Source organism: Cydia splendana, chromosome 26, assembly GCF_910591565.1.
Source record: "Cydia splendana chromosome 26, ilCydSple1.2, whole genome shotgun sequence".
In the NCBI taxonomy this organism is placed as follows: domain Eukaryota; kingdom Metazoa; phylum Arthropoda; class Insecta; order Lepidoptera; family Tortricidae; genus Cydia; species Cydia splendana.
This window is the reverse complement of record NC_085985.1, coordinates 11,322,824-11,346,272: the sequence shown is the minus strand read 5'-3', so window position 1 is coordinate 11,346,272 and position 23,449 is coordinate 11,322,824. Positions and strand designations below refer to the sequence as shown.

At 37.6% G+C, this 23,449-nt stretch overlaps 1 protein-coding gene across 2 annotated transcripts; it reads right to left on the bottom strand.

Moving 5' to 3' along the window:
- Positions 1-1,699: 1,699 nt before the first annotated feature.
- Positions 1,700-22,926, bottom strand: LOC134803390 (uncharacterized). Of its 2 annotated transcripts, XM_063776207.1 has the most exons (6): positions 22,793-22,926; positions 21,148-21,326; positions 20,280-20,351; positions 11,729-11,865; positions 11,161-11,257; positions 1,700-1,901 (listed from the first exon to the last, which is right to left on the bottom strand). In XM_063776207.1, the coding sequence occupies exons 1-6, from the start codon at positions 22,818-22,820 to the stop codon at positions 1,773-1,775; spliced, it is 642 nt and encodes a 213-aa protein (XP_063632277.1). In that variant the 5' UTR covers positions 22,821-22,926; the 3' UTR covers positions 1,700-1,772. The 2 variants fall into 2 exon arrangements, with proteins under 2 accessions (XP_063632277.1, XP_063632278.1); XM_063776208.1 differs by lacking the exon at positions 20,280-20,351.
- Between the last annotated feature and the right edge of the window lie 523 nt (positions 22,927-23,449).

The window sequence follows — 23,449 nt, the reverse complement described above, 5'->3', positions numbered from 1 at the left end:
GCCGTGCAAGGCACGTAGCGGCGCTAGTGCCGCGTGGTGTAAACTTCGTCGCGTAGAATTATTATAGATGATGACTTGATGACAAAGCTTAACCGGTAGATGGAGCGCTTATTAATTTTTAGAATGTTTTAAGTTATATCGATTACTGATAGTACGATCAGGTATAAATTAAATTAAGTAGTTTAAGAGGATAGACATCGGAATTATAGTAGGGTAGGCAGTGCCTTTTTGCCTTTATGAAGTGCACGCCACTGCTTGGCACAAATGGTTGAATTGTTTTTTTTTTAATTAACGTGTTCGCCTCAGTATGGCGGGCTGTAAGTCACACCGGAGAAGTATGGCATTACGCTACCGCCTACTTCTTTTTTATGGACTATCGGAAAATACGAGGATATTTGTGGAACAAATCGTTCGACACTCGTATTTTATCCGACACGTTCGACTAACGCCCACGCGATTGGGCCGCCGGTACCAGCGCTATGGTCATAGCATTTTCTTTCCTTCATTACATGCTTAAACCCCTGACGAACCGCCATACTGGTACAAATGACCCAGTAAAATGTGTCACTATCTCCCGGTCAATTTCTTCGTAACCGCTACACCGATTGTTATGATACTTTGTATACTGGTTCTAAATACCCTAATGCATATGTACATTTCGGCTTTGTCCAATGGCTAGGGACATCCTGTATACTTACTGAAACCTTGACTGCGACGTGACGACGCGATTGATCAGATTTATTATACCTAGTTTACTAAAGTTGACGAGTATTAAAAGCTATAGAAATCCAGCTTGGTCTCAATTTTTTTACTTGACCTTACTTGTAAAAGTATTACCATTGTATTACCTACTTCAGCCAGCGTATTATGTATTATGGATGGCTTTATCCATCTTTATCCACGTGATAAAACAACTGTCACTTTTTAACACCGTGGGATAGAAAGTGACGGACACCGTTTTATCACGCTGTCACGTAGACAAGAACGACCATTATATCCGTACATATAAGATATAAATGACACGCGATTTTCGAACAATAGGGAACATTAGGCAAAGCTCTGCGTAGGTGGCTCCACTAGCACATACAGTAAACAAACCTGATTGACATCATCAATGACACATCATGCGTCACTAGGTGAATCACATGGCCTACCGTGAAACACGACAATCGAAAGTTCGATTTCTGCCTCTCTATCACTCTTGCTTATTCGATCGATAGAGAGGCAGATAAAGAAATTTCAATTTTCGCGTTTCGCGGTAGGCCACCTGTAAACAAACCGCCTTGGTGCATCATATAGATTTGCTAGTTAGGATGTCATATGTTATTTTACCCATACTATTGGAATTCTGAACAAAACTGTATATATAACTAATTTTCGCCAAAATGTCCTTTACGCCAATTGAACCCAAAGGGACCGAGATACTTGCGCCAATATCTCAGAGCTCCAGCGGCGAGTAGCGTCCTCTCCTCGCCATACAAGAAGCGGTACTGACTTTTGTTACACAGCGCGGACCCGAGCCACGGTGAGACCCACGGCACGAGTATTGATGTACGCGTTCTTTAGTGAGATACCAAGGGAATGACAGCGAAGCTACACATATTTTATTGTAATTTACAACAAAACTACGACAAATACACTATACAATATCTGTTTTCGATGTATAACTTGGTTTTAGGGAAATTAAAAAAATAAAGAATGCGTTCAGATATTTTAATGCCTCTGGTAGCTACTTTCTTCCTCAGGACGCAGAAAATTTACCGTTTGAAGAATTACCCTTTTGGCCTCCTCATCCACCAGCTGCGCTTCCCCGTGCGGTTCATCACATCTGGAGCTGGTGTGCCTGGTGTGGTGTCTACTCCTGCAGTCCCTAGTGGTATTCTTTCTCGCAGGTAGTCTAACTGTAAACAGCCATAATATCAACATGGTTAAGGGTCATTCGACAGCTGAGCAGTAGTATTCCCCTGGCTATACCTATCCTATTCGCACCATTAGATTCCGCTCAGCATGCAGTTTTGGTTGTAGGTAGATGGAACTTGGCACGGGTTACACAGTCACCAAAAATGAGATGCTAGGGATAGCCAAATGTTGTTGACAGATATTTCCTTGTTATATATATTTTTTGTAATTTTAAAATAAATAGTTTAGAAGTTATTTAAGAAAATAGCCAAAAAATGACCCCCCCCCCCCCCCCCCCCAAATCAAAATTGTTCTTTACCTAAGATAGATGACAGGAAAACCTATTAAAAATAGCCTAGTCAAGCGTAAGTCGGCCTAATTACTTAGTTTTCAATCTGACCCCTACGGATTTTTTAAAGGCGTTTCACATATAAAAAATACATTGTGAAAAATTGGGTAATGTACGGAACCCTTGGAACGCGAGTCCGACTCGCACTTGGCCGGTTTTTTAAAGATTTATTTAGTTATTCGTTACTGGTTTAAATCTGAGTTGTTCTGTTTGTTTATTTGTTGTTCAGTTTTTTCTGTTAGATGTTTAACATGAGCTACCTTCGGAGAAGGCGTTGTGTTTATGGATGTGATGCTTTTGGTAAGTAAGTATTAAGTTGTCTGTTTGATATTTCCATGAATTACTTGTATTGCGTAAACCCAAATCGGTTAAACATTTAACCAAGTCTTGAGTCCGGTACATGACACAGCAATTTCTCATGCAGTATAGCGCCAACTAAGATACCTTTTAAATATCAAGACAAGACAAAATGTCAGTTATATGTATTCTTCTCCTTCTTTACGTTGTTTAAATTTATTACCAAGTACTTATTTAAATTAAGTAAGTCGCGGGCTAGTGTCACAATTAACCAACCACTGCGTCCACTAGTAACAAGGTCTTTTGTTACTAGATATACCGGGTGTGGCCTGTAACATGAGCAAATAATTAAAACATAGATTGTACTCCTCAAACCGTGACACTTTTGTTCAACAACTTTTAAAAATTATGAAGTTTTGGTTTGCGGGGATCCTAGCAGGTGGTTTTTGATAGTAATAAGACGAGCCTTGAAGATTATCGTGTATTGCATGATGCGGATGGATTACATGGATAACTTACATGTTAGCTTCTTAGCTTAGTACGTAGGTATAGGTACAGATAAAGCGTACAGTACAGTCTAGTTTCTATGTGTGGTTTCTATCCCGAAGGCAGAGCAGAAAGAGGTCTAGAGCGAATGGTGTTGGAAGGTAATCGTTCACTCTCGAATGGAGTGAACGGGATATGTCATTCGCCCTCGCTCGACCAATCAGTGACCCGGTCTTCGACTGAAGGCCGGGTCAATGCAGGCAATATTAACATTATAATTAAGGGCTAGTGAGGCGGTGCGACGCCACAAAGTATTTAAACTCCCTATTTTTCATACAAAATAAATATTATCTTTAATGGACTTGCTTGTCACGCCTTAAACATAACAATATTCGCAATACATTGCGTCTTAGAATAAACTTTAAAGTGTATTAAAAATCAAACTACAAGTTATTTTTAAAAGTCGCTGAACAAATGTTGGTCAGTATGAGGAGTACAGCCTATATACAGTTTAATTTTTTGCTCATGTTACAGGCCACACCCATTATTGAATAGAGTAGAGTGTAAACACCATGCAGGTTAAAACATTGACTGCTTGTGTGAATAAAGTGAACTGATTTATATTTTTATTGGTATCCAGGTGCACTGCACATGGCGTCCGAAACTATAAATATCCGAACCCGAAGAAACAGGCTGATTTGTTTGCTGATGGGTTATCTGCTTCACAATATAAATGAGGGAACTCCTTAAGCTTAAGGGCCACTTGCACCATCCCACTAACCCGGGGTTAACCGGTTTAACCGTTAACCCAGCATCAAATTGTACTGGTAACCATGGTAACTCCAGGTTTAACCGGTTAACCCCGGGTTATTGGGATGGTGCAAGTGATGGTGCTAAGTCACTTAGGGCCACTTGCACCATCCCACTAACCCGAGGTTAAACTGTTAACTTAGTGTCAAATTGTACTGGTAACCATGGTAACTCCAGGTTTAACCTGTAACACATTCGGTGCGGCAGCGCAAAACCCAAACTTACTGCCAGTGCTTTACGAGTCATATACTTCCCGTATTGAGAAAGCCAAATTTGCGGCACGACCTACATTTTCCCGTACCATGTCCTGACTTTAAAGGTCCCTAATATAGACCTGGAATGTTATCGATTTGAACTAAAAGTCATTCTGATTAATACACTATATATAGATCCTTGTGTATACAGGATGATTCATGAGACGTGAGCAGGACTAATCCTGATGCACACTCAGTAACTGATAATTGATCGATCACCGTTGTATTTAGGAGAAACTACCACACTTTTTCCTATTTTTTAATTTTTTGGTGAGGGCAAATTTAATTCTCAACAATCATATCAATATATCAATAATTAATATAAAACATAAAACCTCTTTAACCGTAATGGCATTTTGATTACGAAGAAAATATACTGTCAAACTTGAGTGAGACACGAGTTTTCAAAAGTAACCAGACCAGGATGTGGGATAAAATTAATAGTTTATTAGGTAAACAGAAGACGTCTTTAGATATGCAAATTCTTAACAATATGGTAGGACAAGGTGACGTTAGTACAGTGTGTAACAATTTCGCTAATAATTTTTCTAATGAGATAAGTCATATTAAACATGTATGTAATGAAAAATGGTTATGCCGTGACGAGTATGTAAGTAACTCTGAGGTATGTATGAGATGGCAACCTGTGACAGCTAAAGGGGTTATGAATATACTTAATAAGATTTGTACTAAAAAGGCACCAGGCTGTGATCTAATACGCATGTCAGATCTGAAAACAATTCCTGACAAAGTCAGTCCTGTATTGGCTAAGCTAATTAATCTGTCTGTATGTACTGGGAAGTTCCCAGACGGTCTTAAACAGGCCTTAATCCGTCCAATCTATAAAAAAGGATCTCCAAAACTGTTATCTAATTATAGACCTATTGCCATTCTTTCTAGTGTAGATAAGGTTATAGAGAAATGTATTGTACAGCAACTTAGTAATTACCTCAATAAAAATTTAATAATAAATAACTGCCAGCATGGGTTCCAGAAGGGCAAAAGTACTGACACGCTACTAGCGAGCTTCACAGATGAAATTAACACTTACTTGTCTAATAAAAAAGTAGTCGTGGCAGTATTTTTCGATTTCAGTAAAGCATTTGACACTTTAGAGACCTGCACGCTGTTACAGGCCATGAGTGAGTGCGGGGTGGGGGAGCCGCTGAACCAATGGTTCCGGGACTACCTCACTGGGCGCTCGTACCGTGTGCGGGTGGGTTCTGCGCTTAGCGACGAGCGACAGGTGTCTTGTGGCGTGCCGCAGGGCTCTTGTACTGGACCCGTGAGCTATCTGATGCACGTGAACAGCCTGTGCGGCGTGCTGCGGCACTGCTCGGCGCACATGTTCGCCGACGACCTGTGTATATTGTGCGCCGGCAGTGCGAGCGAGCTGCCCGACACCTGCCGCTTGGTGCAGCAAGATGTCGATGCAGTAGTCCGCTGGTCGCATGATAATGGCATTGTGCTTAATGCTGATAAAACTAAGCTATTATTCATTCGATCTCCCTACTTAGAAGTGTCTAACCTGTCAACTCCTATTATAACCCATGATTTTTCTTGTATGCATAATGATATATTAGACTGCCAATGTAACCCCATATCTCGTGTTAACTGTGTAACGTATTTAGGTCTCAAAGTTGATGAGCATTTTTCCTGGACGCACCATGTCGATTTTATTTATAGCAAACTTAAAGTATTACTAGGAAAATTTTATTATCTAAGTTTCAAAGTACCTCTGCATATTCTAAAATATTTATATGTATCTTTAGTTGAGTCGATAATTGGTTATGCACTTGACTGTTACGGATTAACAACTAAAACTAATTTAAACAAGTTAGAATGTATGCAAGTTAGATTCCTAAAACTGTTAGTTAATAATAAAACTAGAGATAAAAATAAAAAAGACTATAGAAATTTGTTTAAAGTATGTAATATTCTTCCGGTGAGCCTTAAGCATAAATATTTAATTTTGTACAACAATCATGGCAGTCGAGAGCATACCCAGTTATACCGTAACGATGTTTGTGGAACCAGGTCGGTGTCTGCGGGCAAGTTTGTTGTGCCGAGGGTTACTAATTACTACGGCGATAGATGTCTTCATAAAAGCCTTCCCTACATACTCAACAGCCTGCCCTCTGACATCAGACAGGAAGCCAATAAAGTAAAATTTGGTAAAAAGCTGCGTAGTTACCTCGTAAATCGCGTTTAGTAATTGTTGAGCATTATTAGTAATGACAGATGTAAACTTTAATGTAATATAAGAGAGTAGAGACTGCAAGATCCCACAGTCAAACCGTGTAAACTGTTTTGTGGGACATTGTATTTGTATAAGCTGTATACTTTTATGTTAATAAATAAATAAATAAGTAATAATGATGACAGTAATGACATTCAATTTGACACAGAATATCGGTAGTTTAGTATTCTAATTTTAGGGTGACCATGCATGTCATGTTTTTTCAACACGACTAGAAAATTAACGTTAACCTCACTAATACTGATACGAAACAGTTGCTTACAATTAACGATATGCGCAGTGTTAGTCCTGCTCACGTCTCCTGAATCACTCTGTATACAGCTGCCGTCGCCCGCGGATCTGTATAAAATTCCAAAAGATATAGGCATTTTTCAAAACCCTTTTTAATTTTACGGGAATATACTTCCCTTGCCGCACAGGCCGTATATGACACTAGTGATGGGATACTAAAGAATCTATAACGACTATTATAATCGACAAAATATCTATTATCGTCATCGTGTCTGTACCTGTTCAAAACAAATATTATTCATCCTCGTATAATTATAAAAAGGGGTCGGACTTTTAGAGTAGGTAATTTTCAATATAGATGTCATACTCTTGAATTGTCGCATTAATAAAATGTCGTTTCGACGCGGAAACGTGAACAATGCGCAGCACTATGACCAATTTCAGCGCTGCGTACCCTTCGAACCTTTCGAAATCAATTTCAAACTCTGATTCGCTCATTTTATAAGCAACTTTTTGAAAACTTGAACTGAAGATTGGAAAACAAAGTTGTTGTAAGTTCGATCTTTCGCAGTAAAAAAATTTGACATATTGAAGTTTTTTTTAGCTTTTATTCGACTAGAATGGATTTTGTTATTATTATTGTCCCCCACTTCAATGAAAGTTTTTGTTCAAATGCATGTTCTATAAGACATAAACAATTGTAAATATAAAACATTGCACTATTATTACCTAAGTATCGTTATTTACGATTATTTATGTATCGTATATTTATAAGAACAATATCGAATGTTGCCTTTGAAAACTTAAAACATGCTTGCAGTAAGAAAAACGCCTCTTTTTTGACAGGCGTTTAGGCAGCTATTCCGTTCCATTCAGACAACTTATTAAGAACAGTTTTTCAATATTCAATATTAAAAATAAACGTGTTATAATGATGAAGAGGTAAGTAAGGGGTACCTAATGATTCTCCGATAAACTTTTAGCAGATCATCGATTCGCCGACAACGATTCGCCGAACATCGTTTCGCAGAGTCATTTATTTGTCAATGTAACTTCTGGTCAACTAACGTTACGTAGACTCTTGGTTCACATACCGTTCAGTTCGCTTCTGTGTAAATTCGCAGAACTATTATTGGACGATTTCCATTTGGCAGAGTAATCGTTTCGTTTAAGCAATGTTTAGTCGAATAACGTTTCACATTTTACATATAAGTCGTTATTTTCGAAACAAAAGAATGAAATAAAATATTATCATTTTTTAAGTAAATGCGTTAAGTATATGAATATAAAGTTACGACGAAGTTAGCGAATATGTAGTGTCAAACTCGTGGTAAGGCTACAGTTGCACATCATGAAATTGGTGGATTTTAGGAGGAAATGCTTGAGTTACTTTAGAAAATACCGAAATCATAATACACATGCCTTTAAAAAGAGAAGATAAAAAATAAAAAATAGTTTATTCAAGTAGGCATATTACAATGCGCTTATGAACGTCAAATAAACCTTTACCGGCTCCAACCGTACACCTCTGCCCCGAGAAGATTTAAATCCCCCCTCAATTGGAGGAGGGCATCCCAATATGGGACCGGCAACAAACTCGGCGGGACACATCTTTTCAAACCATTATTACATCTTATAATTAACATGCACTACGAGTAATTAAGAAAAATACAATTTAAATTACTATAGAATTCATGCAATTATACTCAGTGAGTACATAACTTTATACAAATACGTAGCTCTTTCAGAAAACATATCAAATTCTTACAAAAGGAAAAGAAAATAAAACCAATAAAAGAAATGAGAATACATATTATATGAATCTGACTGATTGTTATGAGATGCTTTCATACAATTTGATGTGCTTTCTTACCTGAGCTGAGTCACCTTTAACTCTACACATAATACAATGCTTTTAATTGCTACTTGTCGTTATTACAGTTTCTGGTTTGGACCATGCATGTTTGTCTGTCAAGTAGTCCTCGACTCTGTAATAAGCCTTCAACATCAATGACTTTTTTAAGTAATTCTTAAAAATTGAGGGGTTCCGTCAATTCCTCATGGATTACAACATCAGATCAGAACCAAAATTATTATGGGAATACCTCGCAGGTAACTTTTTTCAAACAAAAAAGAATAACTCAAATCGGACCATGGGTGCTGGAGTAATCGCTAAACATACTGCTTTTAAAAAATCATCATCATTATCCTCAACAATCATCATCATCAGGTGCACTTCATCAGTAATTGAAATCTCACCTTATTTTATATTTTTTTTTAGCATTAGAAAGAAGGTAAGCGACGTTTACATGTCTTTTAATTAAAAAACCCTTTTTAAAAATCAGTAACTAAGTATTACTTATGAAAGCAGAAGAATATAAATGATCGTATTAGATTCGTGAATGTTACATATTTGCCATGACTTATTTTTAATAAGAGTTTTTCAATTAAAAGGCACGTCAAGATTGTTTACCTTTTTTCTAATGCTAAAAAAACGCACATTCAATATTAATGCCAAATGAACATTCGACCGTGTTTCGACCAATGGTTTCTCGGGTAATTATGACAGTTACTGAATGATTATTCTACGAATAGTAAATATGCGTATCAATGTTCTGCTTATTGACTACTCTCGCAAACGACTATTATGCGTAACGAGATTCGGCGAATCGTTACTCTGCCAAACAACCCGTCTGCGAATCGTTGTCGGCGAAACAAAAATCGGCGTATTTTTTTTCGGAATATCAATAGGGCACCGTAAGTAAGTAATCAAATATGAAATATGTAATTTTTCATATTCTTACATTAATAGTAGGTTTTTATGTTGATTACGACGAATATTAGGAAACTAATATTAACATTCATCAATAAGTAGTCGTGAATTGGAACAAGTATAAATTTTAAAAAATTAAAAAAAATTGAAAAGCACTAGTTCGCGAAAACCAACTTTCCGCACGCTGTATTAAAAAAATAGTTTTCAGTCGGTTACGGAAAAATACTTCCCGTACATTTTTTCTTTCGAAATAGTATAGGTATAATACTTGAAGTAAGAATATCGGGAGTATAGTCATCTTTTTTTCACTCACACGAGAACATAGAAAACCCACCGCCGCACCGGGGGTAAAACAAGCGCAGATAGCTGCCGCACCGGCGGAAAGTCAAATACGGCCAAATGCTTCCCGTAACGCAGCGAATGTGTTAACCCGGGGTTAGTAGAATGGTGCAAGTGGCGCTTAGCGATTCGGGTATTTATTAGAAGAACTTTAATTTAGCATTGTCATTTAGAATGATGGGGTTTTCTCTTTGGTTTGGTTTTTGTAGGTAAGTATATATTTTATAGTTCGTGTTTTTATTTTATTTGTATGTTTAATTTTAGTTTTAAGAATTTAATATTATGATTTAATTTAATTATTTTACATAATATAGTACACATTTTTATTAGTGTTAGGTGAGTACATAGTTTATTTGGGTGTGTAATGATCGATATAAAAATAATTAATATATTTTCTGTAGATATAACAAAATTTAATATAATTTCAGAAAATATAATAACTCATTTTGTATAATATACATTTGGTATATTATTAAAATGTTTAATATCATTTTATATAATTATCTTTTGATATAATTTAACACTCATTTATTATAACTATCATGTGATATAATGCTTATTTATTATACAAGTATTATTATATAAGCATTATTCGGTATAATATAGGTATTTTTATGAGGACATATGTAAATGTTTAACGCCTGTAACTTTTTTTTACAGCAAACACGTACATACTAACAAGTATCGTGAGGCTTCCAATTTGAATCTAAAAAAACATCCAATGTTTAATTTTTAATAAATCAATCAATTTTTCTTTGTAAATTGGGTCACAATTCCAACCTAACCTAACCTAGTATTCTGGTAGTGGTTTGTTTGTGTAATGGACGCAATTCTAACCTAACCTAACCTACTTTTCTGGTAGCGGTTCGTTTTGTGTAGGGGTCGCAGTTCTTAACCTAACCTAAGTATTCTGGTAGCGGTTGGTTTTGTGTAGGGGTCGCAGTTCTTAACCTTACCTACCTAGTTATAAATAGCAGTTCGTTATACGTAGAAAGAGTATCGTTTTTTGTAGTGTGTAATAGTAAATGTGGAATTATATATCTAATACATTATATCAACAAAGGTTATTACAATTCTACTTTAGATGAAATAACTTTATATCATAAATTCGGTATAGGAAGTATGCATTATACTTCAAGAATGTTATGCTAAATGTTATTAGATCAATTAATCATTATATAAAATGATAATATATATCATATGAAAATATATTAAGTGTTGTTATATAATTTAATAATTATACTAAAGCGTTATTGCAACTGATATTATAATAAAAATGTTTATAGCCATCGATACGCACCCAGTTTATTTTAGGTTTTGAGTTAAAATACTAAATTTTTACTAGTAATGTTGGCCAATCCCACTCCCACTCCCACTCCCAAGTTTCCCTTTACAAACCAGGTAAGTTAGGTCCAAGTGTCTATTGACTAAGTAGTTGCCAGAAAAGTGTCCCTTTACAAACCAGGTAAGTTAGGTCCGTGTGCCTCTTGACTAGTTGCCAGAAAACTTGAAGCCGCTGGGAGGTCGACCACGGATTGGGGTGGTTTTTCTCGTTTCGCCTGTAACACGAGTACTTAGTGTTGAATATTAAGGCTAAGCTAACTCTAACACTTCCACACTCTGTGTTATCAAACACGGTGCACAGTCACCTTAGCCTGATTCTTAGTGCCCTGAAAATTATATAAAGTCACGAAAAAACAAAAAATATAAGTTGGCATGTGAAGTATGCCGTTCTATCGTTTTTATGATGGCCTTATCGTCCCCATGCAGTCTGTTCCATGAAATATGTACGCCTCTGAATGCCACATTTACCTGCGTTCTATATATCCTTTTTATGATGGCGCTGCCATCAGCCACCGCTTGTTCCATCTTCAGAAAGATGATGCGTTTACATTTATTATATCATCGGATCTTAATATCAAAAAAATGCCTCCAAATGTCATTGTGTATTTTACCTACATACGTATCGTTTTCATGCTAGCGCTGCCATTGGCCGTCTGTTCCGTCTTCTGAAAGTTGTTCCGTCTTACCTGCGTTCTATTATCATTTTCATAATGGACTTAGCATCTGCCACCGCTTGCTCCATCTGGAGGAAGATATACGCCACACGGTACTCGGGCTTCGCTTGAAACGACTTGAACAGTCGCTCCAAGGGCCTGATCAGCTCCTATAAACAAATATTTATGCCAACAACAAGTTAAGGTTTAGAACGCACTGCGATTAATTACTTGCGGTTTCGAAGCGCGTAAAGTGTAACGTACCTACGTACGGCATGGTTCATAAGACAACCAATTTATTGTATTCTCCAACGGCGCCAACTTACTCTAAATAATTTTCCTTATTAGCCATAATTATAATATAACATATTTATCTAATACCAATAATACCTACTCAGAGTGCCCAACCATAAGTAAATGTAGCCGCTATACCCACGTTTGCTCCCTTCTTTCTTAGTTAGAGTCCAATATATGCTCATGTATTATAGTTTAAAGCTAGCCGAGTGCAATTTTAATACATATAGTAAGTTAGTATTAGAGGCTCTTATAGCACTCCAGTTCTGTATTTTTTGCTGCCCAACAGGGTACATAATGTGATCTGTAATTATAATATGTATATACCACCTCTGTAACCATTATGTGCAATAAATGTATTGAGTATTGAGTATTGGTTTCAAATATTGCTCTTCCAAGTATTGAAAATGAAGTGTACCAGTTTCCTTTTTTCCATACTTAACACTCAAAAATAACAGTCGTAACAATTAACTTAGTTATGCTCAAATGGGACTGGGCCGGTCACTTCTACCGCATGCATCCGGAGAGGTGGGCTAGCTTAGCCACCAAGTGGATGCCGGTAGAGGGACGTGGACGCGGCAGGCCCAAACGGAGGGCGGGATGACCTGGACAGCTTCCTGAACAACTGACCAGAGGAAACACCAAATCGGGAGTCGTGGAAATTAAGGGGAGAGGCCTTTGCCCAGCAGTGGGACACTCAAATAGGCTATTATATTAGGGACAACAACTTAGTTATTGAAGCTCTAAAAACAAATTTTTATGTAAGAATCTTGGATCTTAATTATTTTGTTGAACTAGAAATAGTTAAGAGTGAATATTATCCATCCATATTACTCAAAAGAGATATATAGAACAGATGGTTCAGGGATTCAATATGCCAGAGATTCCTGCGCTACGCCAGACCCAAATGTGTTATTAAATTAACAAATTGCACTACCTAACGATGCGATGGCGAGCCAGTAAGTTTTCCTTTTAGAGAGGCAGTAGGCTCATTGTTATTTCTGGCCTCGGTGTGTTGTCCAGACATTTCATTTGCAGTAAATATTGTATGTCGTTATGTCAATAACCCAAGCATAGAGCATGTAAAAGCTGTAAAACGCATTTTAAGATACTTAATAGCATTGTTTATTAGCATAGCAAATTTTTATACCTATAGTATAAATAAAGGAAATTCAGGCCTGGTTGGTTAGGTAGGTACTGTGACACTGGATGATATAAATCCACCAGTTGAGATGGATATTCCAATTATATGGGCCAGTAGAAAACAGCAAACCATAAAACCCTCTCCCTGTATAATGGAAGCTGAATTTATGGCTGCCTGTGAAGCCACAAAACAATTATTGATTGACTTAGGTGAATCTCTTAATAATATCACTCTGCGATGTTGGTGGATAACCAAGCTGCTATTAAATTAATAAGCAACCCTGTATTTCATCAACGATCCAAACATATTGATGTAAAGTACAAGTTTATTCGTGAGAAGGTAGAGCAAGGATTGTTAAAAATCAAATATGTTCAAAGTTCAAACCAGTTAGTTGAATTTCTAACAAAAACTCTGACACCACAAAAATTCTGTCTTTGGATAGAAGATTTGGTACATTGTTAGGCTATTATAGATGTATAGGTACATTATAATATAGATATTATCTATTTAAATGTATGAACACCGGTGAGACGTAGTGAAAATGTAAAATAAGTGGGAGTATTGGGGTTTAGATTAAGTTTTACATTAGACGTCAAGCCTGTCTTGTTTTAAAAAAATAGTTCCCAGTTTTACTCACCTAGCGCCACTGGCAATGTAACTCTCTTCATGTATCTTTGGTTAGAAATACCAGTCAAATAAATAAGTGTAAACAGACCATAATTTATTACTAAGTAAACATATGTTTCAAGGCAGAAAACAAAATAGGAGACACAAACCAAAGAAACATGATCTCAAGAAACTTAACGATAAAGATAGCAATATTAAGGCGGGATTCCACCAGTGTGCGGCACTGTGCGGCACAAGCATTTTTGTACTGAATATGCTTGTGCCGCACACTGGTGGAATCGCGCCTTTACAGTGCAATTTTAGTAATAAAGTAGGTAATAAACTAGATGAATATAAGAATGTACTAACAGATATTATGTATGATAATGTCAGTATTAATGATAAGTGGGGGGGGGGGGGGGGATACCTAGTGGGAGACATTTTAACATCATCATCGTGTAAAATATCAAATCAAAGAGCTCATTATGAAAATCTCGAATAATTTTTTTGCGTAATATTAGGATAAACAGTTTTGAAGTTATTCTAGAAAATAGGCAAAAAATGGCTACGCCCCCCTTTTATCTCCGAAACTACTGGGTCTAAGGTACCGGTCCCTCCAAGAACGATGAGCGAGAAGCGATTAGAGCTAGAAAGTAGAAACGAGTTGGCGAGCGATTGATTGAAGCGATTGATCGCTTCCTCGCCCTTGGTGGGACTACTGCCTACAATTTTGAAAAAATACACAATAATAGTTCTTTACCTATAATAGATAACTGGAAACCCTATTAGAAACGTGCTGTCAAGCGTCAGTCGGATGATTTGATCCAGCCCCTACGGGTTTTATAAAGACCCAAGTTTTAACAATGTATTTTTAGAGCACCGTACAAAACTTTGTTCACGGTGCTCTTATGGGATCACTTCGGTCTTGCAAATCGGTTAAATGCGTTTTTCTCAAAGACCGTTTGATGTAGGTACCTAAAATTTTGAATAGTTATGGCAAGTACCATCACTAACACTGTGAATAAGTCAAAACTGCTTATTTCTGATTTTAGGGGGAAATTTAGGGGGTTGAGAGGAGTAGCTTGAATTTTTTTTTATTTGTAAGAATCGTGTGGGGTACCATTAGAAAGCTTGCAAAAAATTGAGTCGATGGACTGATTTTGACTTCATTTTAGAGTGCAATAGTTTCGATAAAAAATGCATTTGAAGTTGCAAGTTTTCATACAAGAATTTTCACCTCTGTCCTGGCGATTTTCGCGAAAACTATAGCTAACAGGCAGCTGACCAGTCAATACCCAACTTAAAGAAGCATGGAGACGGCGGGAAAATTATCAGCTTAACTTTATCTTTATTAGTTTTTCAACTGCAGCCTGATCTTTGGTTGCTTAGGGCTAGCTAACTGATAGTCCGGTGGCCGGCTGCATGAAACAAACCTCATCAAAAAATAGAATATACCTACCCTGTAGAGGTACCTGACATTTAGTAGCTTCCAACGCACTTGGTCGGCCTAGGCTTAACCTGGCAGATTTTGTACAAATGGCAAAAACGTTGGACAAAAATTCATCAAAAAAAACCTCATCGAAAAATAGAATGAAACTTGTATGGTAGGATACCTGACCTTGAGGACAGTAAAAAAAAATTGGTCGGCCTCACCTTAGCCTGGCAGTTTTTGCAGTCCGACCAGATTTATTGGGTCACGTGAGAGCTACAATTTACCTCATCGAAAAATAGAATGAAACAAACGGATTATAATAGCTAAAATAAGCCTGTTGACGTATGTCTTGGTCGGCCTCACCTTAACCTGGCAGTTTTTGCAGTCCGACCAAATTTATAAAAAAATCATCAAAATTTTTTTATCGAAAAATCGTATGAAACTGGTATGGTACGATGGCTGCCTTTGAGGACAGTCAAAAAAAAGTGGTCGGCCAAATCTTGTGTTGGCAGGTTCCTGTGTCCGACCAATTTTGTGGTACCACGTGAGAGCTACAATTTTACCTCATCGAAAAATAGAATGATACAAACGGATTATAATCGCTAAAATAAGCCTGTTGACGTATGTCTTGGTCGGCCTCACCTTAACCTGGCAGTTTTTGCAGTCCGACCAAATTTATAAAAAAAACATCAAAATTTTTTTATCGAAAAATCGTATGAAACTTGTATGGTACGATAGCTGCCTTTGAGGACAGTAAAAAAAAAGTGGTTAGCCAAATCCTGTGTTGGCAGGTTCCTGTGTTCGACCAATTTTGTGGTACCACGTGAGAGCTACAATTTACCTCTTCAAAAAATGGAATGAAACAAACGGATTATAATAGCTAAAATAAGCCTGTTGACGTATGTCTTGGTCGGCCTCACCTTAACCTGGCAGTTTTTGCAGTCCGACCAAATTTATAAAAAAATCATCAAAAAATTTTTATAGAAAAATCGTATGAAACTTGTATGGTACGATAGCTGCCTTTGAGGACAGTAAAAAAAAAGTGGTCGACCAAATCCTGTGTTGGCAGGTTCCTGTGTCCGTCCAATTTTGTGGTACCACGTGAGAGCTACAATTTACCTCATCGAAAAATAGAATGAAACAAACGGATTATAATAGCTAAAATAAGCCTGTTGACGTATGTCTTGGTCGGCCTCACCTTAACCTGGCAGTTTTTGCAGTCCGACCAAATTTATAAAAAAATCATCAAACATTTTTTTATCGAAAAATCGTATGAAACTTGTATGGTACGATAGCTGCCTTTGAGGACAGTAAAAAAAAAATGGTCGGCCAAATCCTGTGTTGGCAGGTTCCTGTGTCCGACCAATTTTGTGGTACCACGTGAGAGCTACAATTTACCTCATCGAAAAATAGAATGTAACAAACGGATTATAATACCTAAAATAAACCTGTTGACGTATGGCTTGGTGGGCCTCACCGTAGCCTGGCAGTTTATGCAGTCCGACCAAATTTGTGGTACCACGTGACAGCTACAATTTACCTCATCGAAAATAGGATGAAAAAAAAAACGGATTATAATAGCTAAAATAAACCTGTTGACGTATGGCTTGTTACGGACGGCTTTCATAAATTCAATGTGGCAGTGCGCGGCAGAATCCACTTGCATCAAATTTGATGCAACACATTGTGGCTGGACATTAAGAGATGAAATGTATAAGATCAAATGGTTTGAAGGACACATAACGCCTTTGCGAGTCGAAGAAATAACAATAGATAAGTCGGAGTCTGGGGAAAGTTCGTCAGACTTCGACTCCGAAGATGATTATGATTAACAGTAATTATTAACAATAAAAGGGTTATTCCCACTAGTTACCACCAAGTTCTTATCAGTGGTAACTACTGGGAAATATTTTCCCACCTTTTACCACTGGTAACTACTGGGAAAAAAAATCCTAGTTGTTACCACCAACTCGGTGTGGTGGTACCTACTGGGAATTTTTATTCCCAGTAGTTACCACTGGTAAAAGGTGGGAATTTCTTTTCTACAAACCGAGCTTCGAAGGAGAAATGCTACAGTTGATGGAAAAAAGGCTGATTTGATGCAAAGATAATCACTTAATATATGTGAGGTTATCTTGTGTATTTTACCGTTTATTAAAATTTTGGAAGGCTCACGTGCAGTTTTTCCTCTTATATTACAAGTGTTCGATTGAAAACTAAGCTTTGGTGTATACCTGGATCACCTGCATGTACAAGAAGGCGTTTCATATACGCCCGCCCATCAGATAGGTACACAAAGTCATGATGCGTATGGAATACAGCATGTGTGGCCAAGCCATTATGCCTTAAATTATGTACTACTTCGTTAAAACTTAGCTTACCTGTGTATTTACTCTTTCCAAAATATTTATCTTCCTTAAAATGCAGCCTACACAAACGGTCTTTGTCATTTGCCTTAGTTTTTGGTACTCAAAGCTTTTTCTCACCGATTTATGCATATCGGGTCCTTGGGAAAAAAGGGAGATCCTATAGGTATATTTCCACAATTTGTCGCACACTATTGCAGTATTGTGGAGAAAAAAAAACATACAACCGAATTGATAACCTCCTCCTTTGGGATTTGGAAGTCGGTTAAAAAAGGAGAATGTTTACAATTTATTGGAAACAATGTATGTGATTTGACAGTGACAGCAACTTCACTATGGAGGCGCCACCTGGCGTGATAAAATGTCAGTTATGCCTCCTCATTCTATCTGTAGTGGAAAAGTAGGATATACGATTCAAAACTTGTCAAAAATCGATGAAAACCTTTTTATTTTTGACATCTGTGAGACATCATCTCAACGTAAGTGTTACTCTGAAACCACGTCAGTAGTTAGAAAACGTTATTTAGATATTAGATAGATTTATGAATAAAATTTGAACTGAATGTTTTCTTTTTTTTTAAAGCCCTCTAAGACCTCCATGGACTCATTTACTTATGACTTTTTTCAGTTAGCATTATTAAGTTAAGTTCAAGCTGCGAAGAAACCATATTTTCAATATAGAAATTATTATTCTTTATAAATGTGGTCGGACTGCAAAAACTGCCTAGCTAAAGGTGAGGCCGACCAAGACATACGTCAACAGGCTTATTTTAGCTATTATAATCCGTTTGTTTCATTCTATTTTTCGATGAGGTAAATTGTAGCTCTCACGTGGTACCACAAAATTGGTCGGACACAGGAACCTGCCAACACAGGATTTGGCCGACCACTTTTTTTTTACTGTCCTCAAAGGCAGCTATTGTACCATACAAGTTTCATACGATTTTGCGATAAAAAATTTTTGATGATTTTTGTATAAATTTGGTCGGACTGCAAAAACTGCCAGGTTAAGGTGAGGCCGACCAAGACATACGTCAACAGGCTTATTTTAGCTATTATAATCCGTTTGTTTCATTCTATTTTTCGATGAGGTAAAATTGTAGCTCTCACGTGGTACCACAAAATTGGTCGGACACAGGAACCTGCCAACACAGGATTTGGCCGACCACTTTTTTTTACTGTCCTCAAAGGCAGCCATCGTACCATACCAGTTTCATACGATTTTTCGATAAAAAATTTTTGATGATTTTTTTATAAATTTGGTCGGACTGCAAAAACTGCCAGGTTAACGTGAGGCCGACCAAGACATACGTCAACAGGCTTATTTTAGCTATTATAATCCATTTGTTTCATTCTATTTTTCGATGAGGTAAATTGTAGCTCTCACGTGACCCAATAAATCTGGTCGGACTGCAAAAACTGCCAGGCTAAGGTGAGGCCGACCACTTTTTTTTTACTGTCCTCAAGGTCAGGTATACTACCATACAAGTTTCATTCTATTTTTCGATGAGGTTTTTTTTGATGAATTTTTGTCCAACGTTTTGGCCATTTGTACAAAATCTGCCAGGTTAAGCCTAGGCCGACCAAGTGCGTTGGAAGCTACTAAATGTCAGGTACCTCTACAGGGTAGGTATATTCTATTTTTTGATGAGGTTTGTTTCATGCAGCCGGCCACCGGACTATGATGCTTACACTGGTCATTTCATATTAGGAAGTAGTTTTAGCGAGAAAGATCCTTAACAAAACTTTGGCATTGACATTTATGACTTATGTCTTGGATACAAAGTTTAATTCTGCTTGCTTATTTTTGTGGGATATTTTTTTTTCTGAATAGCCGACTATAAAGTATGAGAGAGATCTACAAAATACAACCTTATTATATTGCAAATACGTTTAAATTTCGAACAGGCTTTCCAACCAATTGACTATCTCAATGTGCCCAGTAAGAATCATATTTATTATTGCAGTTTATCTGAAAAAATTCAAATTAAGAATTCCGTTCTTCACTGTCGTTGTGTTTTTTTTTTCACAATAGAGCACATAGAGTTAGTAAGGCGTATAGAGAAAGGGAACGGTGCTCTGAACACCGTAGTCTTGACTTCGTGCTTGGCCAATTATTTTACGTGGAACCGAATGAAATGTCTAAAAAACCCGTATCAAGAAGTAAGTAATTAAGTCCGACTCACGCTTGACTGCACATTTCTAAAAGGTTTTCCTGACATATATACGTAAAGAACTAAGTATTTTGTGTATTCTTTTCAAAATTTTAGACCCAATAGTTTTGGAGATAAAGGGGGGGGGATGGTGGGACAGACAGACAGTTGCACGAGTGATCCTACAAGAGTTCTGTAATTCAGTTTTGAGGTACGGAACCCTAAAAATACGTTGTAAAAATAGTGTAATGTACGGAACCCGTGGAACGCGAGTCCAACTCGCACTTGGTCGGCTTAACCATGGGTCCAATAACCATTGACAATAACAAAGTGAATATTTTCACAAATAATTGTTTCGAAAATAAAAAATATGTGTCCGTTTTTGAGTTATCGCAAAAAGTATTCCTTTCTTAGTAAAAAGACATACATACCTACAAAGCGCTGCGAAGGTATCTACTCCCTATTGCTTGTAATGTACATGATAGCTATAGGTACCTTACTATATTATACCCCCATTCCGTACACACGGGTGACAGGAGGGTAGGTAACTCACGGAACCCGCCTACGGGACGGTTTTTGTTTTATTTACCTGTGATGCGTACAGCGACTGTTGCATTAAAGTACACGCTTTCTTTTTTGTTATTTCGTTCTGATTCAGTATCTGAAAGTTATCAAAAACTCAACTTATGGTCTAATAAGTCTAATTCGACCGGCGGCGGGGCGGCTGGCGGGGCGGTTGGCGGCAGTGGCGGCGCGGCAAACGCGAGCGACCGCCGCCACGTACTTTCAGTAACGGCGGCAGCGACTAGAAACGGCTGGGACATACCTAGTCGTATTTAAAAACATATTTTTTGCGCCTGTTGCCGACCGCTGGTTTATACAATATAATAGATATTAGGAAGCACCCAGAAAAAAATACGAGTCCTACACAAGAATTAGTGTGGAGACATTACTGCTTAATATTAAATATGCGAAAGTAAGTAGGTACATTTAAAATTTCAGTAATAAACGCGTCGCATCGTGTCGTGTCCATGTCGCTCGAAAACACGTGTAGATACATACGCACCATCGCTGACCGAAAACCCGACACCGTGACCATCCCATCACCATGCCGCCGCGCCATAAGCCATCCGACACCACTACCCTCACTACACGCTGGCCCATCACAATGGGCCGGTATGATGGCCCATCGTGTAGGTAGAGGAGCCAAAAGAGGGTTACTGTCATAGTTGTAGTCACAGTAAATTTACTGCCATCTATCGACACACAATTAAAACTAAAAATGAAAATGTATAAAATGTATATGGAATTTTTTTTATCTGATTTTGACCCATGTTCTTTCACCGATATGTGTAAAAATTGTTAAATATCAAACAGTGAATATCAAACGCCATCTAGCCGAGTATAGGCCAAAGGTGTGGCGTTAGGTCGCCCAATTATTTGTTATTGAGACTTACCGCTGCTCGCCGCTGCCGCCGCCGGCCGCGCAATGTCGTGGCCGGGCCGTTATGCCTTAGGTTTTTCTTAGGAATTTCGCTAAGAATGAGTGAAAATTCTTCCTGGCTGGTACAAGTGTTGGTTTTAAGGTCTGTGTCCTCAACGCCTACATCTAGAGATGATAATACCAAGGGAACATCTGCGGAAAAACATTTTATATAGCTTAAATAAAATATGTAAATTAAACCCCTACCGATATACCTACTAAAAAACATTCTATGCCAAAAATGCCTTACAAAAATATCAAAATCGGTACGGATTTTTTATTTATAATAACATCTAAACTATTTTGTGACAAAGTATCAAACGGGAGGCGATAAAAAAAAATATTTATTTTTTACATGTTTCGGTGGCTGCCATTCCTCAACCCACCAACGGAGCGGCAGCTGACGTACATGAGGGATCATCATACATAGCCGTTAACCAATATAGGAGTTATCGCCTGGGAGGCTATTGGTCATGGAAATCTGTTCGTGGCTTGCGGTCTACAATAAGACACTATAAATTGAACGAAATTACAAATGAGTAGGTAGGTATATACTTAAGGTTTTATTTAAGGTTCTGACGGAAGATTATACTACTCTTTGCGGAAGATCAGTTATCGGTAGTACTATTAGTTATTCTGTGCTGCGGTCTCCGCAGTATTTATGCTGAGTCAGCGCCTATTCTTTACCACAACACATGACCCTCTACTTATATAAAATAGGTCAAATATCTAAATTGCTATTACCGTAAAATGGGGTGAGTAGGTGCAAAACTGACATTCAAACCTCGATAACATTTTATTTTTACATATATGCAAACTGAATGGTGTATATAATAAGTGTTCCGGACGTTTGTATTTTAGTTTTTATTTTAATTTGGGTAGTTCCATTTCATAACTTTGACGATAAACAGGAAATCCCACCTCACCCCGTAGTGCCTCGTATTTGGGGTGTTTTTTTTTATTATGAGTATTACTATAGCTCCATTTTAAATTGGAATACATTTTTTTGTAGCAGTAGCCTTAAAATCCCTTCTCACCTCCCTTTCAACCCTTCTCTCCCCATTCATAACCCAACTCACAACGCGAACCCTACTCACCCCATGTTACGGTACTGCTATTAGTGTAAAATTGTATGTTGCCTTTTTCTTTTTTTGTCTCTTGTCAACTTTCTTTTTGTCTCTTGTTATTATTTATTGTGTCACAAAGCATCTAAGTTGTGGTTGAATAATGATTGTATCTTTCTATCTATAGTTAATCACCTTAAATTAAGACAAGGTAAAACTTAAACTATATATAACTAAACTTAGTTTTAGGTTTACGGGTGACGCATGTGTGTGTGTGTGTGTGTGTGTGTGTGTGTGTGTGTGTGTGTGTGTGTGTGTGTGTGTGTGTGTGTGTGTGTGTGTGTGTGTGTGTGCGTGCGTGCGTGCGTGCGTGCGTGCGTGCGTGTGTACGTGCGTGCGTGCGTGCGTGTGTTTTCCATTTTCCATATGAAATATTTGAAGTATTAACGGAAACTTTCCGCTCACCCATCACTTGATGGTGTTCTCTATTGCAAACCCTCACATTTTCTTGCTTGATGCTTGCTGGCAATGAAAAATTAAATTTAATAAACTTACAAATAAGGAGGAACAGGATCATGGTCATGTAAACACTCCAAAGGGAACTGCAACAAACAAACCACTTCAGTAGCTAAATAATATTAAATCCAATCAATTTAATATTCAGTTACTCAATGTAGTTATCAATTTACAACTACTGAAATAGCCAATAAATAACGTTATCACTAAACTCGTGTTGAAAATATTAAAATACTGTCCCACACACACATTATTCAATAATTTACTAATATGAATCATATTTACTTAGTGGCGGATTTACAGTGTTTGCCGCCCTAGGCCCCAGGCCCTGTAGAGTGTAGCCGCCCCTTTCTCAGCACCCGGTCCATCACATTGACTACATTTTGAATTATTTCTTGTTATCATCAGCGCATTTTTTGTCACAATTTGCCGCCCCTAATATCTTGCCGCCCTAGGCCCGGGCCTACTTGGCCTTATCACCTACATTACCTAGGCATTAGGTGTCCAGATATATGGATTAATGGATCTCTAGTTTTAGTCAATCTCAGGTGCCAATGTATAAGAAAATAATTAGGTATTAAAAAACAATTCGCCTATTATCATCCCACGGATAATGTGCTTCTGGTCATATACAGGGTGTCCCATAAGTGACACGTCACAGTGATACTGGAGGTAGACCAGGCCAAGAGGACTCAA

Excerpts from the sequence above, each read along its gene's own strand:
- LOC134803390 (XM_063776207.1), bottom strand. The coding sequence starts at position 22,820 with ATGACCATGATCCTGTTCCTCCTTATTT. Across the intron at positions 21,327-22,792 it reads GATCCTGTTCCTCCTTATTT|ATGTTCCCTTGGTATTATCA; the intron begins GTAAGTTTATTA and ends GTTTTTCCGCAG. Across the intron at positions 11,866-20,279 it reads AGTCGCTGTACGCATCACAG|GAGCTGATCAGGCCCTTGGA; the intron begins GTAAATAAAACA and ends ATTTGTTTATAG.